Source organism: Schistocerca serialis, chromosome 9, assembly GCF_023864345.2.
Source record: "Schistocerca serialis cubense isolate TAMUIC-IGC-003099 chromosome 9, iqSchSeri2.2, whole genome shotgun sequence".
NCBI lineage: Eukaryota > Metazoa > Arthropoda > Insecta > Orthoptera > Acrididae > Schistocerca > Schistocerca serialis.
In genome coordinates this window covers 158,028,301-158,054,394 of record NC_064646.1, presented here as the reverse complement: position 1 = coordinate 158,054,394, position 26,094 = coordinate 158,028,301, and the positions used below count along the sequence as shown (strand labels likewise).

General features: G+C 43.8%; 1 protein-coding gene across 1 annotated transcript in view; it reads left to right on the top strand.

Moving 5' to 3' along the window:
* Positions 1-7,772: 7,772 nt before the first annotated feature.
* LOC126419442 (UDP-glycosyltransferase UGT5-like) overlaps positions 7,773-26,094 on the top strand; it is a 33,024-nt gene continuing 14,702 nt past the window's right edge. The window contains exons 1-2 of the mRNA XM_050086630.1: positions 7,773-7,916; positions 19,444-19,666. Of these exons, the coding sequence (XP_049942587.1) occupies positions 7,773-7,916; positions 19,444-19,666 (367 nt within the window). The remainder of the gene's footprint in view (positions 7,917-19,443; positions 19,667-26,094) is intronic.

The following is a 26,094-nucleotide window of genomic DNA, read 5'->3' as shown; positions in this document are numbered from 1 at the left end:
TCCTCTTACAGCAGCAGAAATATGTGCACCAAGATGCACCTACCGCATTCCCCAACCATGGGCCATGGGTGAAATTTCGGTCCATTGAAATAAGGAGTTAATCGAAAAGATTACGTTTGAAAAACGTTTGTTCTAACAGGGCAAATATTTCATACTGTAGTAAGTGGTGGCTCGTAAGAACAGCCAATCCCAGTTATCTAACAAAGTATAATTTTCTTTTTTGCGCCTCAACCCAATTTCCAATTGATCGATTTCGGCATTTATGTTGATTTCAATCACATGGCGTCCTCTTGGGTAAAATATTCCGGAGGTAAAATAGTCCCCCATTCGGATCTCCGGGCGGGGACTACTCAAGAGGACGTCGTTATCAGGAGAAAGAAAACTGGCGTTCTACGGATCGGAGCGTGGAATGTCAGATCCCTTTATCGGGCAAGTAGGTTAGAAAATTTAAAAAGGGAAATGGATAGGTTAAAGTTAGATATAGTGGGAATTAGTGAAGTTCGGTGGCAGGAGGAACAAGACTTTTGGTCAGGTGATTACAGGGTTATAAATACAAAATCAAATAGGGGTAATGCAGGAGTAGGTTTAATAATGAATAAAAAAATAGGAGTGCAGGTTACTTACTACAAACAGCATAGTGAACGCATTATTGTGGCCAAGATAGACACAAAGCCCATGCCTACTACAGTAGTACAAGTTTATATGCCAACTAGCTCTGCAGATGACTGGCAATGGCAAGGAAATCGTTTTTGAAGAAGAGAAATTTGTTAACATCGAATATAGATTTAAGTGTCAGGAAGTCGTTTCTGAAAGTATTTGTATGGAGTGTAGCCATGTATGGAAGTGAAACATGGACGATAACTAGTTTGGACAAGAAAAGAATAGAAGCTTTCGAAATGTGGTGCTACAGAAGAATGCTGAAGATAAGGTGGGTAGATCACGTAACTAATGAGGAGGTATTGAATAGGATTGGGGAGAAGAGAAGTTTGTGGCACAGTTTGACTAGAAGAAGGGATCGGTTGTTAGGACATGTTTTGAGGCATCAAGGGCTCACAAATTTAGCATTGGAGGGCAGCATGGAGGGTAAAAATCGTAGAGGGAGACCAAGAGATGAATACACTAAGCAGATTCAGAAGGATGTAGGTTGCAGTAGGTACTGGTAGATGAAGAAGCTTGCACAGGATAGAGTAGCATGGAGAGCTGCATCAAACCAGTCTCAGGACTGAAGACCACAACAACAACAACAACATGGATAATCATGATATGATTTATCATTCATTCTAAGTCTAAGAGGTAAAGGACGACACATCACGCGGAAGCTATTCGAATGGGATAGAAAGCTGTATGTGATGTGCTTGTACAGACGAGCAAATTGTTACAATATCAGAAAATGGGATGATTTATTAAAGAGAAAGAGCTTTACAAATTGCCGGCCGGAGTGGCCGAGCGGTTCTAGGCGCTGAAGTCTGGAGCCGCGCGACCTCTACGGTCGCAGGTTCGATTCCTGCCTCGGGCATGGATGTGTTTGATGTCCTTATATTAGTTAGGTTTACGTAGTTCTAAGTTCTAGGGGACTGATGACCTTAGAAGTTAAGTTCCATAGTGCTCAGAACCATTTGAACCATTTGAAGCTTTACAAATTAAGCAAGTTGAAGATGCGTTGATCCACCTCTGACCCTTATGCAAGCAGTTATTCGGATTAGCATTGGTTGACAGAGTTATCGGATGTCCTCTAGAGGATATCTTTCTAATTCCTGTCCAACTAGTGCGTTAGATCTTCAAAATCCGGAGCTGCTTGGAAGCTCCCGCCCATAATGCTCCAAACCTTCTCAGTTGGGCAGAAATCCGGTGCCCTTGCTGGCCAAGAAGGGGTTTGACAAGCTTGAAAACCGGCAGTAAAAATTTTCACCGTGTGTCAACGGGCGTTATCTTGCTAAAATGTGAACCCATAATGTGTTACCATAAAAGAGAAACAAACAGTGCGTAGAATATCGTCGACGTATCGCTGTCCTGTAAGGGTGTCGGTGATGACACCAAAGGTGCCTCGATTCGAAAATAAATGGCGCTCCAGACCATTATTTTTTTTATTTTTGTTTAAATCTTATGGGACTTAACTGCTAAGGTCATCAGTCCCTAAGCTTACACACACACCCATGCCCGAGGGAGGACTCGATCCTCCGCCGGGTCCAGCCGCACAGTCTATGACTGCAGCGCGAAGACCGCTCAGCTAATACCGCGCGGCTCCAGACCATTATTTCTGGTTGTCGGACTGTATGCCGGGCGGCAGTCAGATTTGTATTCCACTGCCGGCCGGAGCATCTCTAGACATTCCGGCACGGAATCTCATTGACTGGAGAAGAATACCGCTTCGAAATGAGTCCTGATGACAAGGGAAAACGTATCTAGAGACGCCCAGATAGCAATGAGATAACTGTCGCCCATCATACTGGCCCGACAACGGGGAGTGATGGTCTGTGGTCTTCATAGAAGGATCCGTTTGATTGACATCAGCGCCACCTTGACAGCACAGCGGTACGTCGACGTTATTCTACACCCTGTTTTGTTGCCCTTGATGGCAAGTCATCCTGGGCTTACATTTCAGCAATATAAAAACCTCCTGGACACGTCTAAAGTTTCTACAGCTTCTCTTCATACTTGCCAAGCCCTACCTTGGCCAGGAAGGTCGCTGGACCTCCACAAACTGAGGACGTTTGGGGCATTATCGGCAGTTCCCTGGAACCAGTTCGGGATTTTGATTATCTAACGCACGAATTGAATAGAATTTGGCATGATACCCCGAGGAAGACATTCAGCAACTTTATTTTTCAGTGCCAGCCGAAAAACTGCTTGTATATGGCCCAGAGGTGGACCATCACTGACTCGCTCAGCTTGTGAAACTCTTTCTCTTCAATAAATCATACATTTTTTCTGAAATTATAATCATTTGTTTGTCTGTACACGTACATCACCTCTACCGATTTCCGTTGCGTGATGCGACGTCTTTGTTCTCTTACAGTGTACTTAATGTGGTATATAAAACAATTACTATTCCTTCATATGTGGAATACTAATTACAATTATATTGTTATGGCACAGATAGTAAGGGGATGAGAATTATAAAATGTCATTAAAACTCATTCACCTTGCTACAAGCAAAGTGCGGTCATGCCAGAGACGGAAAGAGAACCAGGAAATTAGCGATGTGTCGCATGTGTTTCACGCCTCAGCACGTTAGAACACCGCGCCGAGAGAGAGAGACGATGAGGTCGGCAGAAAATAGCATGGGATAGAAAACCAGCAGAAACGTGTACTGGAATGGCTTTAGTTCTATTGAGTTGGTGCATAAACTCGTAGCGTTTTTCCATAAGTTGAATAAGTGCAATAGATACCCATAACAGAGAGTTTAGGCGTCAATAATATACAGGGTGATTCAAAAAGAATACCACAACTTTAAAAATGTGTATTTAATGAAAGAAACATAATATAACCTTCTGTTATACATCATTACAAAGAGTATTTAAAAAGGTTTTTTTTCACTCAAAAACAAGTTCAGAGATGTTCAATATGGCCTCCTCCAGACACTCGAGCAATATCAACCCGATACTCCAACTCGTTCCACACTCTCTGTAGCATATCAGGCGTAACAGTTTGGATAGCTGTTGTTATTTCTCGTTTCAAATCATCAATGGTGGCTGGGAGGGATGGCCGAAACACCATATCCTTAATATACCCCCATAAGAAAACATCGCAGGGGGTAAGATCAGGGCTTCTTGGAGGCCAGTGATGAAGTGCTCTGTCACGGGCTGCCTGGCGGCCGATCCATCGCCTCGGGTAGTTGACGTTCAGGTAGTTACGGACAGATAAGTGCCAATGTGGTGGCGCTCCATCCTGCTGAAATATGAATTGTTGTGCTTCTTGTTCGAGCTGAGGGAACAGCCAATTCTCTAACATCTCCAGATACTGTAGTCCAGTCACAGTAGCACCTTCGAAGAAAAAGGGACCAAAAACTATATTGGCTGAAATGGCACAGAAAACGTTCACCTTAGGCGAGTCACGTTCATACTGAGTTGTTTCCCGCGGATTCTCAGTGCCCCATGGGCTGCGAACAAATGCTTGCTGGATGCGTGCTACATTTTCATCACTCGTTCTCGGCCGTCGAGAACTTTTCCCTTTGCACAAACACCCATTCTCTGTAAACTGTTTATACCAACGTTTAATACACCACCTATCAGGAGGTTTAACACCATACTTCGTTCGAAATGCACGCTGAACAACTGTCGTCGATTCACTTCTGCCGTACTCAATAACACAAAAAGTTTTCTGTTGAGCGGTCGCCATCTTAGCATCAACTGACGCTGACGCCTAGTCAACAGCGCCTCAAGCGAACAAATGTACAACTAAATGAAACTTTATAGCTCCCTTAATTCGCCGACAGATAGTGCTTAGCTCTGCCTTTTGTCGTTGCAGAGTTTTAAATTCCTAAAGTTGTGGTATTCTTTTTGAATCACCCTGTATTCTCCTTCACTATTTACGACGGTCTGCCAACGTTGCGTTAACTTTTCGATTCCGAGTCTGTAGAAATCACATGGTTTTGTGGTGAAGAACTTGTCCAGCGGTGATCGGAGCACATTTTTATTCGGAAAGGAAGTTTGTTAAAGGTTGTTCGATAAAGAGCGGGAAAGGAGAAAGCCAGAAGACGTCATATTAGCTGAATATGGCGGGTGCGGTATGACACCCAATCCATCTCCTGTATAACATTTTTTTCTAATCTAGCAGAACGCGAACGGACGTTATTGTGGAGTACGACCACTTCATGCAGTCTTCTTGGCCGTTGTTCTTGGATCGCGTCTGCAAGACGTCGCATATGTTCACGATAAATGTCAGTAATGATGGTTACACCTCAGGGAAGCAATTCGTAGTGCATCACACGATCGCTGCCCTCCCAGACGCATAACATCATCTTTTGCGGATGTCTGCAGGTCTTTGTACAAGGAGCTGCTGCTTAGTTTGGGCTCAACCATTCCCTTCTTTTCCTTGTGTCAGTATGAAGACTACGAGGTGCGGCTAGAAAAAAAACCGGACTAATGCTGGAAAAAACATTTATTTACAATTATTTACAATTTCATGTCATCTCCTTCAATGTACTCTCCTCCTCGGTCTCTACACCGCTCCATACGAATTTTCCACTGTTCATAGCAATGCTGCAGATCATTTTCGGTAAGTCTATACATTATTTCCGTCGCTTTTTCTTTTACTGCTTCAACAGTCTCAAATCTAGTTCCTTTCAAAGCTGACTTGACTTTAGGGAAAAGAAAAAAGTCACAGGGGGCCAAATCAGGTGAGTAGGGTGGATGATCTAAGATGGGAATGTTGTGTTTTGCCAAAAACGTCTTCACTGACAACGCACTGTGAGCTGGGGCATTGTCTTGGTGAAGGATCCATGACTTTTTTCTCCACAAATCATTCCGTTTTCTCCGTACTCGCTCACGTAGGATAGCCAGGACGCTAATGTAGTAATGCTGATTCACTGTTTGTCCCTCTGGTACCCAATCATTGTGCACAATCCCTTTGATGTCAAAAAAAACAATCATCATTGCCTTGAATTTCGATTTTGACATTCGTGTTTTTTTTTTGTCGTGGAGAACCAGGAGTTTTCCAATGCATCGATTGGCGTTTAGTTTCGGGATCTTAAGTAAAAAACCACGATTCATCGCAAGTAATAACATTTTGTAAGAAGGTGGAATCACTTTCAATGTTTTCCAGGATGTCAGAACAAATCATTCTTCGGCGTTCCTTCTGTTCAATTGTGAGACACTTTGGAACCATTTTTGAACACACTTTATTCATGTTGAAACTTTCATGAAGAATCTGCCTAACACTTTCCTTGTCAACTCCTGTTAACTCAGACACTGCTCTGATTGTTAAACGGCGATCTTGTCGAACAAGTTTACCGATTTTTTCAATGTTTGCATCAGTTTTTGCTGACAATGGTCTGCCAGTGCGAGTGTCATCACTGGTGTCTTCGCGGCCATCTTTAAATCGTTTAAACCACTCAAACACTTGTGTTCGCGATAAACAATCATCGCCATACACTTGTTGTAACATTACAAACGTTTCACTTGCAGATTTTCCTAGTTTGAAACAAAATTTGATGTTAACACGCTGTTCTTTCTGTACACTCAACATTTTCCGACGCACAGACAAAACGTCAACTACTTAAAACAGACGCCACGGGCAGACTGAGTGCAGGAGGCAGGTGAAACTCGAGCAGTAGGCGGAGCGAGAGTCACGTGACAGGCCACGCGACTTTCAGCCTTATTGCATTCGTTTTATTGTTGCACCAGTACCAGTCCGGTTTTTTTCTAGCCACACCTCGAACATTTCTCGTCACCACTAACAACAAAGGGTAGAAATGGAAGGGGATTTTTCACGAGCCAACTGATGACGAGCAAGCAGAGATGCTCAAAGGCCACCCACTGACGATTGTGATTTTGGCTTAGGTCATGCGGTACCTTCACATTCGATTTTTGAACCTTCCCCACAGCATGTCAATGTCGCACTATGGTATAATGATAACATCTTATTTACCAGTTCTCGAGTACAAGGACGTGGATCATAGTGGATTAATGCGTTTGAACGATCTTTATCAAATGCCTAAGGTCTTTCTAACGTGGAGAGCCACTAATGTCAAAACGGCCCTCCTTAAAACGAGAAAACCACTTATCTTCCTTGCTCTGTCCAATAGCATAATCCCCATACACGGCGCTGATGTTTCAACTGTCACCCCTCTACTGAACACAAACAGAAGAGTATGTCGTAAAAGTTACGATTTTTGCACTTGGCATCCCATTTTCCAGCGTCCACACCTCCACTCAGTATGCCCAAATGAAATAAATGACGATACGAAAACTCAAATAGCAACAGTGATCTGCAAATAAAAAATGTCAACAGGTAAATAAACCCATAGCAACCGGAATACCAACATGCAAAACCAAAACACTACTAACTTATGCACCAAACTAATATTACCCCATGTATTCACCCGAGCTATTTTTTGCTATCAATTATCATACAGTTTGAATGTTATGAAATCAAATTTGTTCAGTCTTTCCAGCCTAAGTTGATAAGTTTGATACTTTCTTACGGAGAAGGTGATACTGTTGCAGGGCTTGTTCGCTTCATCTTGTTGGACATGTTACAGGTATCACAAAGTTACATATATCACACGAAGTTGTGTGTGCATTCATGTTACTAAAAAGTATTCTCTGTTTTACAGCATGAAGGTGCATGAAATCTATGGTATTATCAGAGTCTTTTCTTTTACAGTAATAACCCAAAATACGATGATGCTGAGATCGATGAGAGGCAAAAAGCTATATGACATATTGCTGGACATGGGCATCGAAATGTGTGAAAAACTTTTAAGGCAGGAAGCTGTTCAAAAACTGATGAATATTAAAGAGAAAAAGTTCGACCTGCTTGTCATGGAATACTTCTTCATGAACGAATGCTTCTTAGGATTCTCACACAAATTCAATGTGCCCGTTGTCGCCTTGTCCTCTGTTGGAGGGTTTCACTGGGTAACAGATGCAGTTGGCGACCTAAGCACGCCATCATACATTCCTGAAATTTTTAGCGACTATACAGACCACATGACTTTCTGGCAGCGTTTAGAAAACACCGTGGCTGTGACGTACGCAAGGTACGTTTATAATTATCAATTCTTACCGAAAATTGATGAAATAGTCAAAGAGAATTTCAAAGATCCTGCGATGCCACCTCTGTCAGATCTCAGAGCCAACACGTCGCTGATGATCGTTCAGAGCCACGTGAGCTTCAGTTATCCCCGACCTCACTTACCCAATGTGATTGAGACCGGCGGAATGCACATCCAGCAACCAAAGGCACTACCACAGGTAAGATGGCGCTTTCTACAATGTTCTACAGTTATTAATAAAATACACTGAGTACCTTAAATGATTTCTCTCCCTTACTCTCCTTCTGACATCCACACAGGTATTCATTCTCCCCATCCCCCTTCCTCTGTCTCTCTCTCTGTCTCTGTCTCTCTCTCTCCCAGACACACACACACACACACACACACACACACACACACACACACACGCACGCGGGCTCAATTGGTCCAGTCCTTATGTTCCTGACACTATTGCAAGCGGTGCTACCTATGTGCGAGTGTCAACGGAACGTGGAACGTAATGTACAGATCGTCGGGCAAAGGGACTACCCGCATACAGTCACTGTGCTGCTTTGAAACGTGAGATTGCGTGTCTTGCAGTCCTGTTAAATAGGGTTGGAATTGGAGCCGCTGTTTGACCTGGGTCTCTTCTTGCCTGTTGCACAATGTAGCGGCCATCTGCTGCTGTAGTTAACCACTGTCGACCGTCTTCTCTCCTTCGGCAAGCAGTGTCTGTGCTTCGGAACGCTCCCCACGCACGTCAAACAACGATGTCTGCGCTACTAAAGTCCAGGGCTACACTCGTCACACTTCGTCCCCCTTCCATCTTTCCGCAGATCTTCACAGTGTGAAATAGTTGAAATGCTATCTCCGGGCCATGTTGTAATGAAGAACACCATCACAGTGGACTGTAACTGTTCCCTCATAGGGACACTATCTTTTCCCACTCCTTCAACTGCACCGTGGTGCGGGCCAGGCCCATTTGGCGCTATAGGCAGGCCGACCTCACGCCATGTGACGTCCAACTTTCTATGCATGACTGCAAGACCTCTAGCAACATACTATTGCAGTATCGTTCATGTGTTACATTACTTTATACAGGGTGAGTCACCTAACATTACCGCTGGATATATTTCGTAAACCACATCAAATACTGACGAATCGATTCCACAGACCGAACGTGAGGAGAGGAGTTAGTATAATTGGTTAATACAAACCATAAAAAAATGCACAGAAGTATGTTTACTAACACAAACCTACGTTTTTTTAAATGGAACCCAGTTAGTTTTGTTAGCACATCTGAACATATAAACAAATACGTAATCAGTGCCGTTTGTTGCATTGTAAAATGTTAATTACATCCGGAGATATTGTAACCTAAAGTCGAGGCTTGAGTACCACTCCTCCGCTGTTCGATCGTGTGTATCGGAGAGCACCGAATTACACAGGGATCCAAAGGGATCGGTGATGGACCTTAGGCACAGAAGAGACTGGAACAGCACATTACGTCCACATGCTACCACCTTTTTATTGGTCTTTTTCACTGACGCACATGTACATTACTATGAGGGGTGAGGTACACGTTCGACGGACGTTTCATAGGACGTGGAGGACGCATAAATTGGCCAGCCCGTTCTCCTGATCTTACACCTCTGGACTTCTTTCTGTGGGTTACGTTAAAGGAGGATGTGTACCGAGATGTGCCTACAACCCCAGAGGATATGAAACAACGTATTGTGGCAGCCTGCGGCGACATTACACCAGATGTACTGCGGCGTGTACGACATTCATTACGCCAGACATTGCAATTGTGTGCAGCAAATGATGGCCACCACATTGAACATCTATTGGCCTCCGTAATTGAAAACGGAAACCACTTGTGTACGTGTACCTCACCCCTCATGGTAATGTACATGTGCGTCAGTGAAAAAGACCAAAAAAAGGTGTTAGCATGTGGACGTAATGTGCTGTTCCAGTCTCTTCTGTGCCTAAGGTCCATCGCCGTTCCCTTTGGATCCCTAAGTAATTCGATGCTCTCCGATACACACGATCGAACATCGGAGGAGTCGTACTCAAGCCTCAACTTTAGGTTACAATATCTCCGGATGTAATTAACATTTTACAATGCAACAAACGGCACTGATTACGTATTTGTTCATATGTTCAGAAGTGCTAACTAAACTAATGGGGTTCTATTTAAAAAAACGTAGGTTTGTGTTAAAAAACATACTTCCGTGCATTTTTTTATGGTTTGTATTAACCAATTACACTAGCCCCTCTCCTCACGCTCGGTCTGTGGAATCGATTCGTCAGTATTTGATGTGGTTTACGAAACATATCCAGCGGTAACGTTAGGTGACTCACCCTGTATATCCTCTCCTGAAATTTTGAAGAGCAGTGTAGCTCGAAAATTTAACTCTACTGAAGTGAGGGACACGCCGAACAGAAACACTTGTATCACTGAAAGAAGGGCCAACTGGTGTCCAAGCGAAGAACCCTAAGGCGATGGTGCCGAATTACCCGCAGGTGACATCCTAGACGCCGCATCTACCAATGGTAGCGCCCAAATTACCGCAAGTTATCCTGTGGTTCCCAAGGACCCAATTCACCATACTATGGACGAAAAATCGGTATTCTCTGTTTTGGAATAATTAAACATGTAAACTATGAAGCCAGCAGATCTACATTCATGATCTAAGACATTATGCCCACTGCCCACCATGAAACTGAACGACTCCTTATGGTGTTGCGGGCACTGACGATGTAAGGAAAGTATTCAAGCGGAGCAGAGACATATGGGGAAACATTCTAGCGACGATACGAGCCGCAAATGGGGAAACCCACCGACATGAGCGACTTCGATTAATAGCAGGTTGTTATACCCGGCGCATCGGAACGAACATATCGGTAACGCCTACGCTGGCCTCGTGCTAACGTGCTACCACTGTGAATATATCAGGGAAGTGGTTGAAGGACAGTGAAACCACGAGAGCGCGAAATTATGTTGGACATCCTTGCCTCATCACAGACCGATGTGTAAAGCAGGACAGGTGGAGAGTGCAACAATGCTGGTACATCTACAAGCGTTTAAAGGCACACCATTCAGCGCCCGTTGTTGGACACAGATCTCCATAGAAGACGACCCCTATGTGACCCACGGTATCACAACGTCGTCGTCAATAATTGACGACTGCACTGAGGACGTGAAAATCGAGATTTGACTGTGGATCAATAGAAATCAAGTTGATGCTTGTGTCTGGGTATATCGACATCCACTCAACCGAGTCCTTAAGACATGCACTGGGCCGCGGACGCTGCCCAGTGGGGGCAGCATTATTCCGTGTGGGGCATTCAGTCCAGGGGATCTGCGATACTACACTGCTGACCATTAAAATTGCTACACCGGGAAGAAATGCAGATGATAAACTGGTATTCATTGGACAAGTATATTATACTACAACTGAATAGTGATTACATTTTCATGCAATTTGGGTGGATAGATCCTGAGAAATCAGTACGCAGACCAACCACCTCTGGTCATAATAACGGCCTTGATACACCTGGGCATTGAGTCAAACAGAGCTTGGATGGCGTGTACAGGAACAGCTGCCCATGCAGCTTCAACACAATACCACTGTTCATCAAGAATAAGTGACTGGCGTATTGTGACGAGCCAGTTGCTCGGCCACCATTCACCAGACGTTTTGAATTGGTGAGACATCTGGCCCGTACAGGACCTGCAGCATGCGGTCGTGCATTAACCTGGTGAAATGTGGGGTTTCGCAGGAATCGAATGAAGGGTAGAGCCACGTGTCGAAACACATCTGAAATGTAACGTCCACTGTTCAAAGTGCCGTCAATGCGAACAAGAGGTGACCGAGACGTGTAGCCAATGCCACCCCATGCCATCACACCGGGTGATACGCCAGTATGGCGATCACGAATACGCGCTTCCAATGTGCGTTCATCGCGATGTCGCCAAACACGGAAGCGAACATCATGATGCTCTAAACAGAACCTGGATTCATCCAAAATAATGACGTTTCGCCATTCGTGCACCCAGGTTCGTCGTTGAGTACACCATCGCAGGCGCTCCTGTCTGTGATGCAGCGTCAAGGGTAACCGCAGCCACGCTCTCCGAGCTGGTAGTCCATGTTGCTGCAAACGTCGTCGAACTGTTCGTGCAGATAGTTGTTATCTTGCAAACGTCCCCATCTGTTGACTCAGGGATCGAGACGTGGCTGCACGATCCGTTACAGCCATGTGGATAAGATGCCTTTCATCTCAACTGCTAGTGATACGAGGCCGTTGGGATCCAGCACGGCGTTCCGTATTACCCTCCTCAACCCACCGATTCCATATCCTGCTAACAGTCATTGGATCTCGACCAACGCGAGCAGCAATGTCGCTATACGATAAACCGCAATCGCGATAGGCTACAATCCGACCTTTATCAAAGGCGGAAACGTGATGGTACGCATTTCTCCTCCTTACACGAGGCATCACAACAACGTTTCACCAGGCAACGCCGGTCAATTGCTGTTTGTGTATGAGAAATCGGTTGGAGACTTTCCTCATGTCAGCACCTTGTGTGAATGCTCTGAAAAGCTAATCATTTGCATATCACAGTATATTCTTCCTGTCAGTTAACTTTCGCATATGTAGCACGTCATCTTCGTGATGTAGCTATTTTAATGGCCAGTAGTGTAATCGAAGGCTCCATGATAGCTGTGGATTATGTAAACATTATGGCTGGGCATTTGTATTGCTTCATGCTTGGCGTCTTCCATCAGAATAACTGTCCGTATCATAACGCCAGCATAGAGCTACAATTATGTGAGGAACATGATAATGAATGAATATGCTGGCCACTAAGTTCGCCCGGACTGAACCCTATGGAACACGCTAGCTCTGCTCCACAAAGCACCACACGCTGTTGGACGCTTTCTCCGGTCTCACAAAACACCATCCAGTTATTTACGGAAAAAGCATAACCTGTGCGTGAACATCGGTGTCTGGTACCATATACCTCTGGAAATCTATCGCGGACTTGTTAGATCCCTGACACGCACAATCGCTGCTGTATTGCATTCAAAAGTGGACTCACACGCCATTAAGTAGGTGAGCGTAATGCTCTGATTCAGCAGCAGCAGCATGCTTTGCATAGTGACCTGTGAGTCTCCTTCTCAACTTGTGCAGCATCTCTTAACTTCAGGAGTTTCCTCGCCACTTATGAACACTTCTTCATTAGTCTTGTACCGACCTTCATCCTCATGGGACTTGATGTATCCCCATAATGAGTTGTCCTATGGGGTCAAGTCAGAGTTTTGTGAGGCTTGAGATTTTGCAGAACTACCTATATGCCCTATAGAGTAACCACAAAACTGTTAATCAAGGAATTCACAGGCCTGAAAAGCAACATGTGCTGGAGATCTGTCTTTGTGTAGCCATGTGTAGCCTATATCTGTCTAGTCTTTCATCTGAGCTATTAAGAACGTTTATAATGTCTACTAAAAAGAATTTGTACTCAGCTCCCTTAAAAAACTATGGTCTGAAAAGGGATCGTCATGACATCATACTTGATATCATGAGATTTTTTTTTCCTTTCCAGCTTTGCACATAACGGGTATTTTTCTTATACCAGGAAACTATAATCGTCTTGTATGAACTGTGATTTACCACTCATTGATCAGACAGTTTTTTTGTGTGATGCTCATCCCTTGGAAACTGATTGAGCGACAGTGGCACATGTTTCCTACAGTGTTTTCTTAAGTCCATCAAGCGGTCTTACTTTGACAGTATTTCAAAGAAAAACACTTTTCTCCCAGTCAAATAGGAGTAAACAAAACAATGGAAAATCCAGGATGGAGTGTAATAATATTAGAGAAGGAAAGTTGCTACTCACCATATAGCGGAGATGCTGAGTCACGAAATACACAACAGAAAGATTCGCACAATTATAGCTTTCAGCCATTAAGGACTTTGTCAGCAATAGACACACATACACACACGCACACACACTCACACAAATGCAACTTGCACACATGTCTACACTCTCAGATAACTGAAAACACACTGCGGCAGCAGCACCAGTGCATGATGGGAGTGGCGACTGGGTGGGGGTAAGGAGGAGGCTGGGGCAATGAGGGGGAGGGATAGTATGGTGGGAGTGGCAGACAGTCAAATGCTGAAGTTTAGATGGAGGCCAGCAGAGAAGGTTGGGAGGGGGAGGGGGTAAGTAGTGGAAAGGAGAGAAATAAAAAAAAAAAAAACTGGGTGTGGCGGTGAAATGACAGCTGTGTAGTTTAATAAGTCGCACCTGCAAAAAAATAACATGAATTATTTACAGACGAATGGAAAACCAGGTAGAAGCCAACCTCGGGGAAGATCAGTTTGTATTCCATAGAAATGTTAGAACACACAAGCCAATACTGACCTTACGACTTATAATAGAGAAGACAGATTAAGGAAAGGCAAACCTACGTTTCTAGCATTTGTAGACTTAGAGAACGCTTTTGACATTGTGGACTGGAATACTCTCTTTCAGATTCTGAAGTTGGCAGAGATGAAATACAGCGAGAGAAAAGCTACACTCCTGGAAATGGAAAAAAGAACACATTGACACTGGTGTGTCAGACCCACCATACTTGCTCCGGACAAGGTGCTGATCATTGCTGTACAAGCAATGACCACACGCACGGCACAGCGGACACACCAGGAACCGCGGTGTTGGCCGTCGAATGGCGCTAGCTGTGCAGCATTTGTGCACCGCCGCCGTCAGTGTCAGCCAGTTTGCCGTGGCATACGGAGCTCCATCGCAGTCTTTAACACTGGTAGCAAGCCGCGACAGCGTGGACGTGAACCGTATGTGCAGTTGACGGACTTTGAGCGAGGGTGTATAGTGGGCATGCGGGAGGCCGGGTGGACGTACCGCCGAATTGCTCAACACGTGGGGCGTGAGGTCTCCACAGTACATCGATGTTGTCGCCAGTGGTCGGCGGAAGGTGCACGTGCCCGTCGACCTGGGACCGGACCGCAGCGACGCACGGATGCACGCCAAGACCGTAGGATCCTACGCAGTGCCGTAGGGGACCGCACCGCCACTTCCCAGCAAATTAGGGACACTGTTGCTCCTGGGGTATCGGCGAGGACCATTCGCAACCGTCTCCATGAAGCTGGGCTACGGTCCCGCACACCGTTAGGCCGTCTTCCGCTCACGCCCCAACATCGTGCAGCCCGCCTCCAGTGGTGTCGCGACAGGCGTGAATGGAGGGACGAATGGAGACGTGTCGTCTTCAGCGATGAGAGTCGCTTCTGCCTTGGTGCCAATGATGGTCGTATGCGTGTTTGCCGCCATGCAGGTGAGCGCCACAATCAGGACTGCATACGACCGAGGCACACAGGGCCAACACCCGGCATCATGATGTGGGGAGCGATCTCCTACACTGGCCGTACACCACTGGTGATCGTCGAGGGGACAGTGAATAGTGCACGGTACATCCAAACCGTCATCAAACCCATCGTTCTACCATTCCTAGACCGGCAAGGGAACTTGCTGTTCCAACAGGACAATGCACGTCCGCATGTATCCCGTGCCACCCAACGTGCTCTAGAAGGTGTACGTCAACTACCCTGGCCAGCAAGATCTCCGGATCTGTCCCCCATTGAGCACGTTTGGGACTGGATGGAGCGTCGTCTCACGCGGTCTGCACGTCCAGCACGAACGCTGGTCCAACTGAGGCGCCAGGTGGAAATGGCATGGCAAGCCGTTCCACAGGACTACATCCAGCATCTCTACGATCGTCTCCATGGGAGAATAGCAGCCTGCATTGCTGTGAAAGGTGGATATACACTGTACTAGTGCCGACATTGTGCATGCTCTGTTGCCTGTGTCTATGTGCCTGTGGTTCTGTCAGTGTGATCATGTGATGTATCTGACCCCAGGAATGTGTCAATAAAGTTTCCCCTTCCTGGGACAATGAATTCACGGTGTTCTTATTTCAATTTCCAGGAGTGTATTTACAATTTGTACAGAGACCAGATGGCAGTTATAAGAGTCGAGGGTCATAAAGAGAAGCAGTTGTTGGGAAGGGAGTGAGACAGGGTTGTAGCCTATCCCCGATGTTATTCAATCTGTGAGTAGAGCAAGCAGTAAAAGAAACAAAAGAAAAATTTGGAGTAGGAATTAAAAGCCAAGGAGATGAAATAAAAACTTTGAGGCTTGCCGATGTCATTGTAAATCTGTCAGAGACAGCAAAGGACTTGGAAGAGCAGTTGAACGGAATGGACAGTGTCTTGAAAGGAGGATATAAGATGAACATCAACAAAAGCGAAACGAGGATAATGGAATGTGCTCGAATTAAGTCAGGTGATGCTGTGGGAATTATATTAGGAAATGAGATACTTAAAGTAGTAGACGAGTTTTGCTATATGGGAAGCAAAATAACTGATGGTGGTCGAAGTAGAGAGGATATAAAATGTAGACTGGCAATGACAAGGAAAACGTTTCTGAAGAAGATAAATTTGTTAACGTCGAGTGTAGATTTAAGTGTCAGGAAGTCTTATCTGAAAGTATTTTTATGGAGAGTAGCCCTGTATGGAAGTGAAACGTGGACGATAAATAGTTCAGACAAGAAGAGAATAGAAGCTTTCGAAATGTGGTGCTACAGAAGAATGCTGAAGATTAGATGGGTAGATCAGTAACTAATGAGGAGGTACCGAATAGAATTGGGGAGAAGAGAACTTTGTGGCACAACTACATAGAAGAAGGGATCGGTTGATATGACATGTTCTGAGGCATAAAGGGATTAGAGAGCAGTGTGGATGGTAAAAATCGTAGAGGGAGACCAAAAGATGAATACACTAAGCAGATTCAGAAGGATGTAGTTTGCACTAGGTACGTGAAGAAGCTTACACAGGATAGAGTAGCATGGAGAGCTGCATCAAACCAGTCTCTGGACTGAAAACCACGACAACATCAGCTGCCAGTGGACTTTGATTTAAATTAATTGTGCAAGTTAAAAGTTTTTGCTGGACCAGGGTTCGAACTCGGACTCCAACTTACCCGGCACACACGCTGACCACTTCGCCATCCAGACGCAGTGGTGAGTACAGCGACATGGACTACCGTAGCACACCTGCCACGAGACACACATTCTCAACTTACTTGTGTAGCACAGACTGCTGATGTAGTGTACTTGTCTAAAAGACTAGACACTACATATATAATTTAGGCGATGACAGCCAACAATCACTTAAGTGAAGATGACGCCAAACTATTACGGAAATCAGCGAAATGCTGCAAGTAATGGGGCTAATGAGCAGGGCCTCTACATCAGTAGCATGTGATGTAAGTTGAGAATTTGAGTCTCACGAGAGATGTGCTATGGAAGTCTGTGCAGTTGTGGTGACCACGGTGCCCGGAAGGGGTTGTGGTCAGCGCATTTGCCTAATACGCAAGGGAGCCAGGTTCGAATCCCAGTCCTGCACAAATTCTTCAACTTGCCCCATGGATACAAATTGATGCCCACGAGCAGCTAACATCATTCCTTTGTTTCTTAATTCATAGTTCCTGCAGGATCAAAATTGTGTCTGTTATTTTGGACAAATCCGAAAGAAAAAACACAACATACAGGAATATAAGATCTAAACATAATAAACATGGTCACAAGACTATATATACACTTAGTATACCTATAAATGGCGTGTAATGTAAAGTATATACTGAGAAATGACAATATATGCCTATTAAAGTGCTGCTGTAGCTGTACAGTGGAAACCTTTTCCTCCCCAGAATCGAAAGTACAGACGCACCGACCCATAAGGGTGCAAGAAGTATAGAAAAACCAAAACAGCTCAATAGAGCCAGTGGAACGGCTCACATCGAGAGGCAGAGATAGTGCGATCTCTCAGGCTTGATTTATTGATGATGTACTTTCGTGTGTCCTGCTGAATTGTTCTTTCGTTTCCAACGTAATTATGGCCGCACTACGGGATTTAACAGGCTTTGAACGTGCAACGGCACTTGGAGCTAGAAACGCGAGTTATTCCATTTCGTAAATCGTTAGGGAATTCAATATTTCGAGGTGTGCCAAGAATATCAAATTTCTGGTGTTACCTTTTACCACGGACAACGTAGTGGCCGACGGCCATCACCTAACGAGCGACAGCAGCGTTTGCGTAGAATTTTCGCTTCTAACAGACAAGCAACACAGAGTGGAATAATCGCAGAAGTTAATGAGAGACGTACGACGAACATATTCGCTAGGAACGTATTCGTTAAAACAGTGCGCCGAAGTTTGGCGTTAATGCGCTACGGCAGTAGAGGACCGACGCGAGTGTCTTTGGTAGCATTCCGACAACGCCTGCAGTGCATCTTCTGGGCTCGGTACCATGTCGGTTGGGCCTTAGACACTGGAAAAACGTGACCTGGCCAGATGAGTCCTTATTTGATCAGAGATGATGGTAGAGATCGAGTGGGGCGCAGACCCCACGAATCCATGGACACAGTTGTCAACAAGGCTCTGTGCAAGTCGGTGGTGGCTCCATAATGCTGTGGGCTGTGTTTACACAGAATGGACTCGCTCCTCTGATCCAACTGAAGCGATCATTGACTGCAAATAGTTTAGTTTCGCTACTTGGAGATGACTTGCTGCTATTTATGGCTTTCATGTCCCCACACATGTCACCGGGCCACAACAGTTCGCGATTGGTTTCGAGAACATTCTGGACAAGTTGAGCGAATGATTTGGCCACCCATATCGGCCGGCATGAATCTCATTGGACATTTATGGGACGTAATGTAGAGGTCATTTCATGCAGAAAATCCTCCACCGGCAACACTTCCGTAATTATAGGCAGCTACAGAGGCGGCATGGCTCAGTATTTCTGCATGGAACTTCCAACGACTTGTTGAGTCCATGCCACGTCGAAGTGCTGCACTGTGCCGGGCCGGCCGCTGTGACCGAATGGTTCTAGGCGCTTCAGTCTGGAACCGCTATACTGCTACGGCCGCAGGTTCGAATCTTGCCTCGGGATGGATGTGTGTGATGTCATTAATTCTAAATCTAGGGGACTGATGACCTCAGATGTTAAGTCCCATAGTGCTTAGAGCTATTTGAACTATTTGAACCACTGTGCCAGGGAGACAGGGATCTGACACGATATTTGGAGGTGTCCCACGAACTTGAGCACCTCAGTGTACTGCACACATATGTACTGGCTGTCAAAGAACGAGTAAGATTTTGGGGAATTAGAGTATGGTATCCTAATCACATACAACTTCGCTGGTCATGTATTCACAATATCTGTGTTGTGAGCTATGTGTGCATGAAGGTGTAAAGCGTATGTATTGGTTTCTGTGTAAGCAAACAATCACAAGATCCGCGAGTATAGCTAAACTGCGATACGAAATTCACATTATGTGTGTCCAAATACTTCCGCTTTTGATTTTTTATTACGCTGCAAATATGAAAAGCCCATCACACTATCAATCGATACTACAGGACACAGACATTATCATCAAATACGTGTACTGTAGATTCAACAGTACCTGAGATGGGAACAAAGCATGACATGCGCTGTCCTTCGCAAAAATATATGTAATTACTATACCGACTTTCACTGTTACACTTTTCGGAGAAAATCAACCATGAATATTAAATAAACTGTGTGATATGATCTGCCAAGAAACACTGACAATTTGCTTTCCCGTGATGCAACTATAACCGCTTTTTCTTTTGTTGAAGGACTTGAAGAAGCTAATGGACAACGCAAAAGATGGAGTAATATTCTTCAGCATGGGATCTCTCGTAAAGAGTGCGGATTTTCCACAGGAGAGTATTCAAGCTTTCCTCACAGTCTTCTCTAAACTGAAGCAACTGGTCCTGTGGAAATGGGAGAACGACACCATACCTGGAAAGCCAGAAAATGTGCATCTGGGCAAATGGTTTCCACAGTCTGACTTGCTAGGTAAGTTTCACTACTCTCTCTTTCTAAGCGCATTTGTCCTTCACTCATGTTAACATCACTTTAGCCCTGTCTCTTATTATACAGTACTGGAGCACTGCTACGTGACTGTACTACAGCAATTCGTATTGACCATTGTTCTATCTTATGGGGTAACAAACGAAAGATTAAAGATTTCTGAGTAGAGAGGATGTACCTAGCGCTTTATTTAGGTCGGAGTGTCATCAAAAATGGTTCAAATGGCTCTGAGCACTATGGGACTTAACATCTGTGGTCATCAGTCCCCTAGAACTTAGAACTACTTAAACCTAACTAACCTAAAGACATCACACACAACCATGCCCGAGGCAGGATTCGAATCTGCGACCGTAGCAGTCGCGCGGTTCCGGACTGAGCGCCTAGAACCGCTAGACCACCGCGGCCGGCTGGAGTGTCATCGACAGGTATAAAAGTAACATGTGTCTTGCTGCAGGGAAGTGCGTTCAGACCCTTGCTGATGATATTCGTTAATAGCAGGAAGACAATATTAATAATGACATCCCATTTTTTGCAGGTGATTCAGTCATTAGTAATAAAAAAAGCAGCTCAGCTATTCAGTTAGATATTGTTAACATGTAATCTGTTGTAAAGATTGGTGACTTTTTTTTAATGTTTATGAAGAAAGTGCGCTTCACAAAACTAAAAAGGAAGTGGTATGCTAAGAAATCAGTCGATTTATAAAAATACCTGCATGTCACACCTTTGTAGTGCTATAAAACGGAATGACTGGGCTTAACCATAGTTAAAGCCATTGGCACACTGAGTTCATTCGTAGGATATGGGAGGGTGATGAGCCTCGAGGATAGTGTACCTATGAACACGTGATGTTTTCTGGCTGTTGTTTCAATCTTAATGACCGACTTCAGAATCACATGAAGGTATGTGCAATAGAGACCACCAAATGCAGTTTCCAGTATTTTCTACTGTTTCTATTGTTATGATACATGAGGTAGTGTTTCGTGCAGCATTCGTAAAAACATTGAGGTCTACACGTTCAAGTACTGTATAATGAATTAAAGGAATTTCTAAGACATTGTTAGTTCTTCGGGTACAGTATGTTATGCTGAGTGAAATCCTACGTATTTTTAAAACTACTTACATAACGTGTGTATTGTTTAGCCGTACTTCCTTGGTTGTCTACCACGTTGCACCTTGAAACAGAAGGTCTTCTACCATAAACCATGTGATATTTGCAAAACAATTGAGTTCCTTTATTGTCTTAACAGATCTACCTATCATGAAAATGTAAATTTGTGTTAATTTCCAATAGCTTCTATTTCAAAATGTATTTAACTCGTAAATGAATTTTGGTGATACTTCAGTTTAATTTGATTTCACTTATTGACTACTAGCCTTGCGCCAGCTCCTTCGCTCGCGTAGACTTTATGGCCTACAGAATTTTTGTTTTGTTTTGTTTTTACTAAACTGAATGTTGTTCACAAATTGCAACATCTTTTAAGCTCTTCACGATAATCAAGGCCTCGTAAGCATCGTCTTTCCCAAAGGTACTTCTGACCAAATAGCGCTTCTGGTACTGGGGTCCAAAGTTTTTCTTAAACATGCCTTTTGCGTTCTTGTGGAGATATTTCCACAGCAACTTTCATACTTTAACATATATTTCTTTATATCTAAGGAGGAAGTGAAATACCAATTTTCATAAGTTTAGCTTTACAATTTTTTTTAATATAACGAAATATTTTTTCAGAAATTTTCATCCTCTATTGCACTCCCTTAGGGGATGAATTTCCAGAAATATTCAAACACCTATCATTTTGTTTCTAAATGAGAAGTCAAATACTAGCTCTCATAGATAAAGCCTTAAAAATCCTTTAGTAGTTCTTTAGCAGTTATTTATTTTCAAAACACTTTCACCCGTTATTTTACCCTCTTAGTAGCCAAATTTCCAAAAAATGCTGAAACACGTATTTGTTATTTTCTGACTGAGAAACCAGATATCAGTTTTCGTAGCCCCAGCTTCACAACTCCCTTAATAGCGACATACTTTCAAAAAGCCTCTCGTCCCCTATTTCGCCCCCTTAGCAGTGGAATTTCGGACAGTCCCTTCTTAAACGGTGCCCACAATCTAAGATCCACACACTCTCCCAACTTCAAGTTAAGTTTCTGTCCTTAACGAATTTGGCTCGGCGATGATGATGAGTCAGTCAATCAGTCTGATGCTATTTCACCACCTTAGGGGTTGTATTTCAAGATTTTGTTTTAAAAATGCTTTCGAAATGAAAGAGTTTCATAAAACGTTTCATCGCCTATTTCACCCGCTTAGGGGTTGAATTTCCACAAACAGTGAAACACGTATTTTTTTTTATTTCTAACTAAGAAGCCAAATTTAAATTTTCATAAATTTAGCTTTAAAAATTCTTTCATAGTAACATATTTTCATAAGAAATCTCATCCCCAATATCACTCCCTTAGTTGTTCAAATTCCAAAAACAATGAAACACGTAATTTTTTATTTGTAACCGAGAAGTCAGATACCAATGTTCATTGATGTAGCTTTGAAAATACGTCAGTAGTTCTTTAATAAGGATGTATTTTCAAAAAAAGCTTTCAAGCACTTTCCCACTCCCGTAGGGTTAAATTTCTAAAAATGCTGAACCACGGGTTTCTTTGCTTCTGACCGAAAAAGCAGATACCAATTTTCGTAGGTCTAGCTTCAAAATTCCCTAAGTAGCCACATTTCTAAAGAAAACCGTTCATCTCGTGTTTCAGTTCTTTAGGGTTGGAATTTCGAAAAATCCCTTCTTAAACGACGCCAGCAGTATGAATTCCGAATTGCGGTTTGGGCAATGATGAATCAGTCAGTCAGTCAGGACATTGCCTTTCATATACAGAGATTGGTTTGTAGCAGCGTAATAACGTAACAGACAGATTATTGAAGACAACCGCGACGAGACTATTTCGACTGCAACACTTTTAATTTTCGATTGTATATTGGTTCCTAGATACATAACAATGTTATACGTTGGAACATGTTTTTCACATTTGGCAAAACCTTAATTTTCCAGAGTAATTTCTGAAAGTTAAATAAAAAATCTGGAGCGCAACGAAAAGTGACTGCTATCACTTAATAACGGAATAGGGAAGCAAATTAAACATCTCTTACAGTACTGGCTAGAGGTGAAAGTCTGAAGGATGTTAAAAGGTTTAACAGTCTCCCATACTGGGAAAATACAATGTGTCGACAAAACAGGTTGCTTGGAAAGAAATCGATTGCTCTAGTTTCTGGGAGCCATATCAAACAGTACTGAAAGGTACCTTGAACTCACCCCTTTATGGGAGGTCGCTAACGCACGCCTGGTCAGTAGCGGTCGATACGAAAGTATGGGTGATCGAATTGTAGTGATGGGTGCAATTTTCAGTGGCAGTATTTGGCCAGAAACGGGAGCAGTATCTGTGACGTAAAGTTCCCGATCACCAGTCTTTGGCAAAAGTTATGGTTTAAATTCCAGACTTATCCACAGTGTCTCATATAGTCAGAACATCACTCTGTTGATGGTGATCCGTCCGTAGATTGGGGACGCTAAGCTCTTCAGCCCCCATGCTACTATTCAAGAGGAGTAGATTACGTGCCGCCACCGGGTATCGAAAAATGGCTCTGAGCACTATGAGACTTAACTTCTGAGGTCATCAGTCCCCTAGAACTTAGAACTACTTAAACCTAACTAACCTAAGGACATCAAACACACCCATGCCCGAGCAGGATTCGAACCTGCGGCCGTAGCGGTAGCGCGGTTCGAGACTGAAGCACCTAGAACCGCACGGCCACTCCGGCTGGCGCCACCGGGTATCAACCTCTCCCTTCTCTTGTCATCGTTATCATACAATACTAACATACAGGCAAATATTACATATACTCACCGATACCCCACAATATACACACGATTCAACTCTCACATTTTTTTTTTTTTTTTTCTCTTTGAGTCATCAGTCTTCTGACAGGTTTGACGCGGCCCGCCACAATTCCCCTTCTGTGCCAACCTTTTCACCTCAGAGTAATACTTGAAACATACGCCCTCAAATACTTGCTGGATGTATTCCAATCTCTGTTTTCTTTTTTCTTTTTTGCCCTACACGGCTCCCTCTAGTACCATGGAAGCTATTCCACGATGTCTTAACAGGTGGCCTAAAATCCAGTACCTTCTTCTTGTCAGTGTTTTCGATATATTTCTTTCCTCGCCCATTCTGCAGAAAACCTCTTCAGTCCTCATTTTATCAGTCTGTAGCACCACGTCTGAAGTGCTTCGTTCCTCTCCTGTTCCGGTCCAAACGCACTTTCTCAGAAATTTCTTCCACAAATTAAGGCCTATATTTGATACTAGTAGACTTCTCTTGGGCAGGAATGTCCTTTTTACCAGTGCTTGTCAACTTTTTATATACTCCTTGCTCCGTCCGTCATGAGTCACTTTGCTTTCTAGATAGGAATATTCCATGACTTCGGCTACTTCGTGATCCCCAATTCTGATCTGAGGTTTAGCACTGTTCTCACGTATGTTACTTCTCATTACTTTCATCTCTCTTCGATTTACTCTCGATCAGTATTCTGTACCCATTAAACTGTTCATTCCATCCAACAGATTCTGTAATTCTTTAAATGGTTCATATGGCTCTGAGCACTATGGGACTTAACATCTGAGGTCATCAGTCCCCTAGAACTTAGTACTACTTAAACCAATCTAAGAACATCACACACATCCAGGCCCAAGGCAGGATTGGAACCTGCGACCGTAGCAGCAACGTGGTTCCAGACTGAAGCGCCTAGAACCGCTCGGCCACACCAGCTTGCTCTTCATGACCAACTATTCTGCTTATCTTCGTGTTTGCCAAACTCTGCCTTGGCCTACAAGGTCGCCAAATCTGTCTTCAATCGAGAACGTATGGAGTATTATGGGCAGGTCACTCCAACCAACTCGGAATTTTGACGAGTTTTGAACAGAATTATGGACGATACCCAACAATGCTATCAATCAGTGTCAAGTCGAATTACTGCCTGCATAAGGGCGACAGGTGGACCAATGCGTTATTGATTTGCCCAATTTGTGAAGCAATTTCTCTTTAATAAATCATTCAGTTTTCGCGAAATTGTAATCATTTGTTTGTCTGTACATGTACAGCACATCTACCGATGGATTTCCATCCCATTCGGATAATTCTTTCGTGGTGCGTCTTTTTTTGTCTTAGAGTGTACATACCGTATACCGGGGCCGTATAATCCCGTGGGAACATTCAACTATACTTCCATGGGACCTGTGATAGGAATTGAAGCAACCATGGCAACTGCGGAATATATAAACACTGTTGCGGACCACCTGCATATCTGATTACTTGATGTCTTCGCCGACGACGTTCGCATCTAGTGGCGGGACAAGACCAGAATCGTACTACAGGGATTTGTGGAAAATGATAATGAACCACATTTATATCTTGAGCACTTAATTTCTCCCAACCTGAACCCTAAGGGAGATATCTGGGACGCTGTCGGGCGTCCACCCTTCACGCGCAAACCACGGGCTGTGATTCACGGAAAATGTGTGACCTGTCCGAAGACATCTGGTGCCGTATACTTGCGAAAAGCTACTAAGATACACGGTGTGAAACAGTCACGCAAGAGTTATGCTCCCATTATGTGAATCAAAATGGAAAAAAAAGACAGTGCTGATATTCTCGCTGAAGGAGGAATTTGGTTCCTGTCATTCACTGGATGTCAGGCGACTAGTTTATTGACGCGTTTAGTTTGCAATAGTCATCAAAAATCAATACAGGGAGGAGAACTTCATACATACAGTATTATTTCATGTGAATGTGACACATTCCAAAACGTTTGGGCTTGTGTCCCATTCACATGACCCTTACTGTATGTAAGTAATTCTTCTCCCTGCCCCGATTTTTTGATGATGATCGTAACAGAAACGCGTCGGTATACCAGCTGCCTCACATCCAGTGACTGACAAGAACAAAAATCTTCCTTCAGCCAGAATATCAGCACTGTTTCCCCACTTTAAGCTACTAAGGACTTTTATACTCCACGCCACCCATATTCTATACTGCTTTCCGAAGGTGGACAAACACACTATTAAGCAGGTGGTAGTAATGATTTGGCTCATTAGTGTATTTATTTGTATTATTAATTATTGACAATTACGTGGTGTTCCTCGCTCTTTCCATAGTTGTGCTGAAAAGTAAATTCCTTAAAGTAACTAATCTGTTAGCCATTAAAATTACAACATCACGAAGGATCGAAAATAACGACATTTTATGTGTCCTACGCATACAGTCTAGGAGGAAGAGTAGACGATTAATTTGCAGGTGATTTGAGATTACACAGAGTGCGGAATTTAGTACACCGAGCTGTAACGCAGACGAGCATCTAGTTTAAC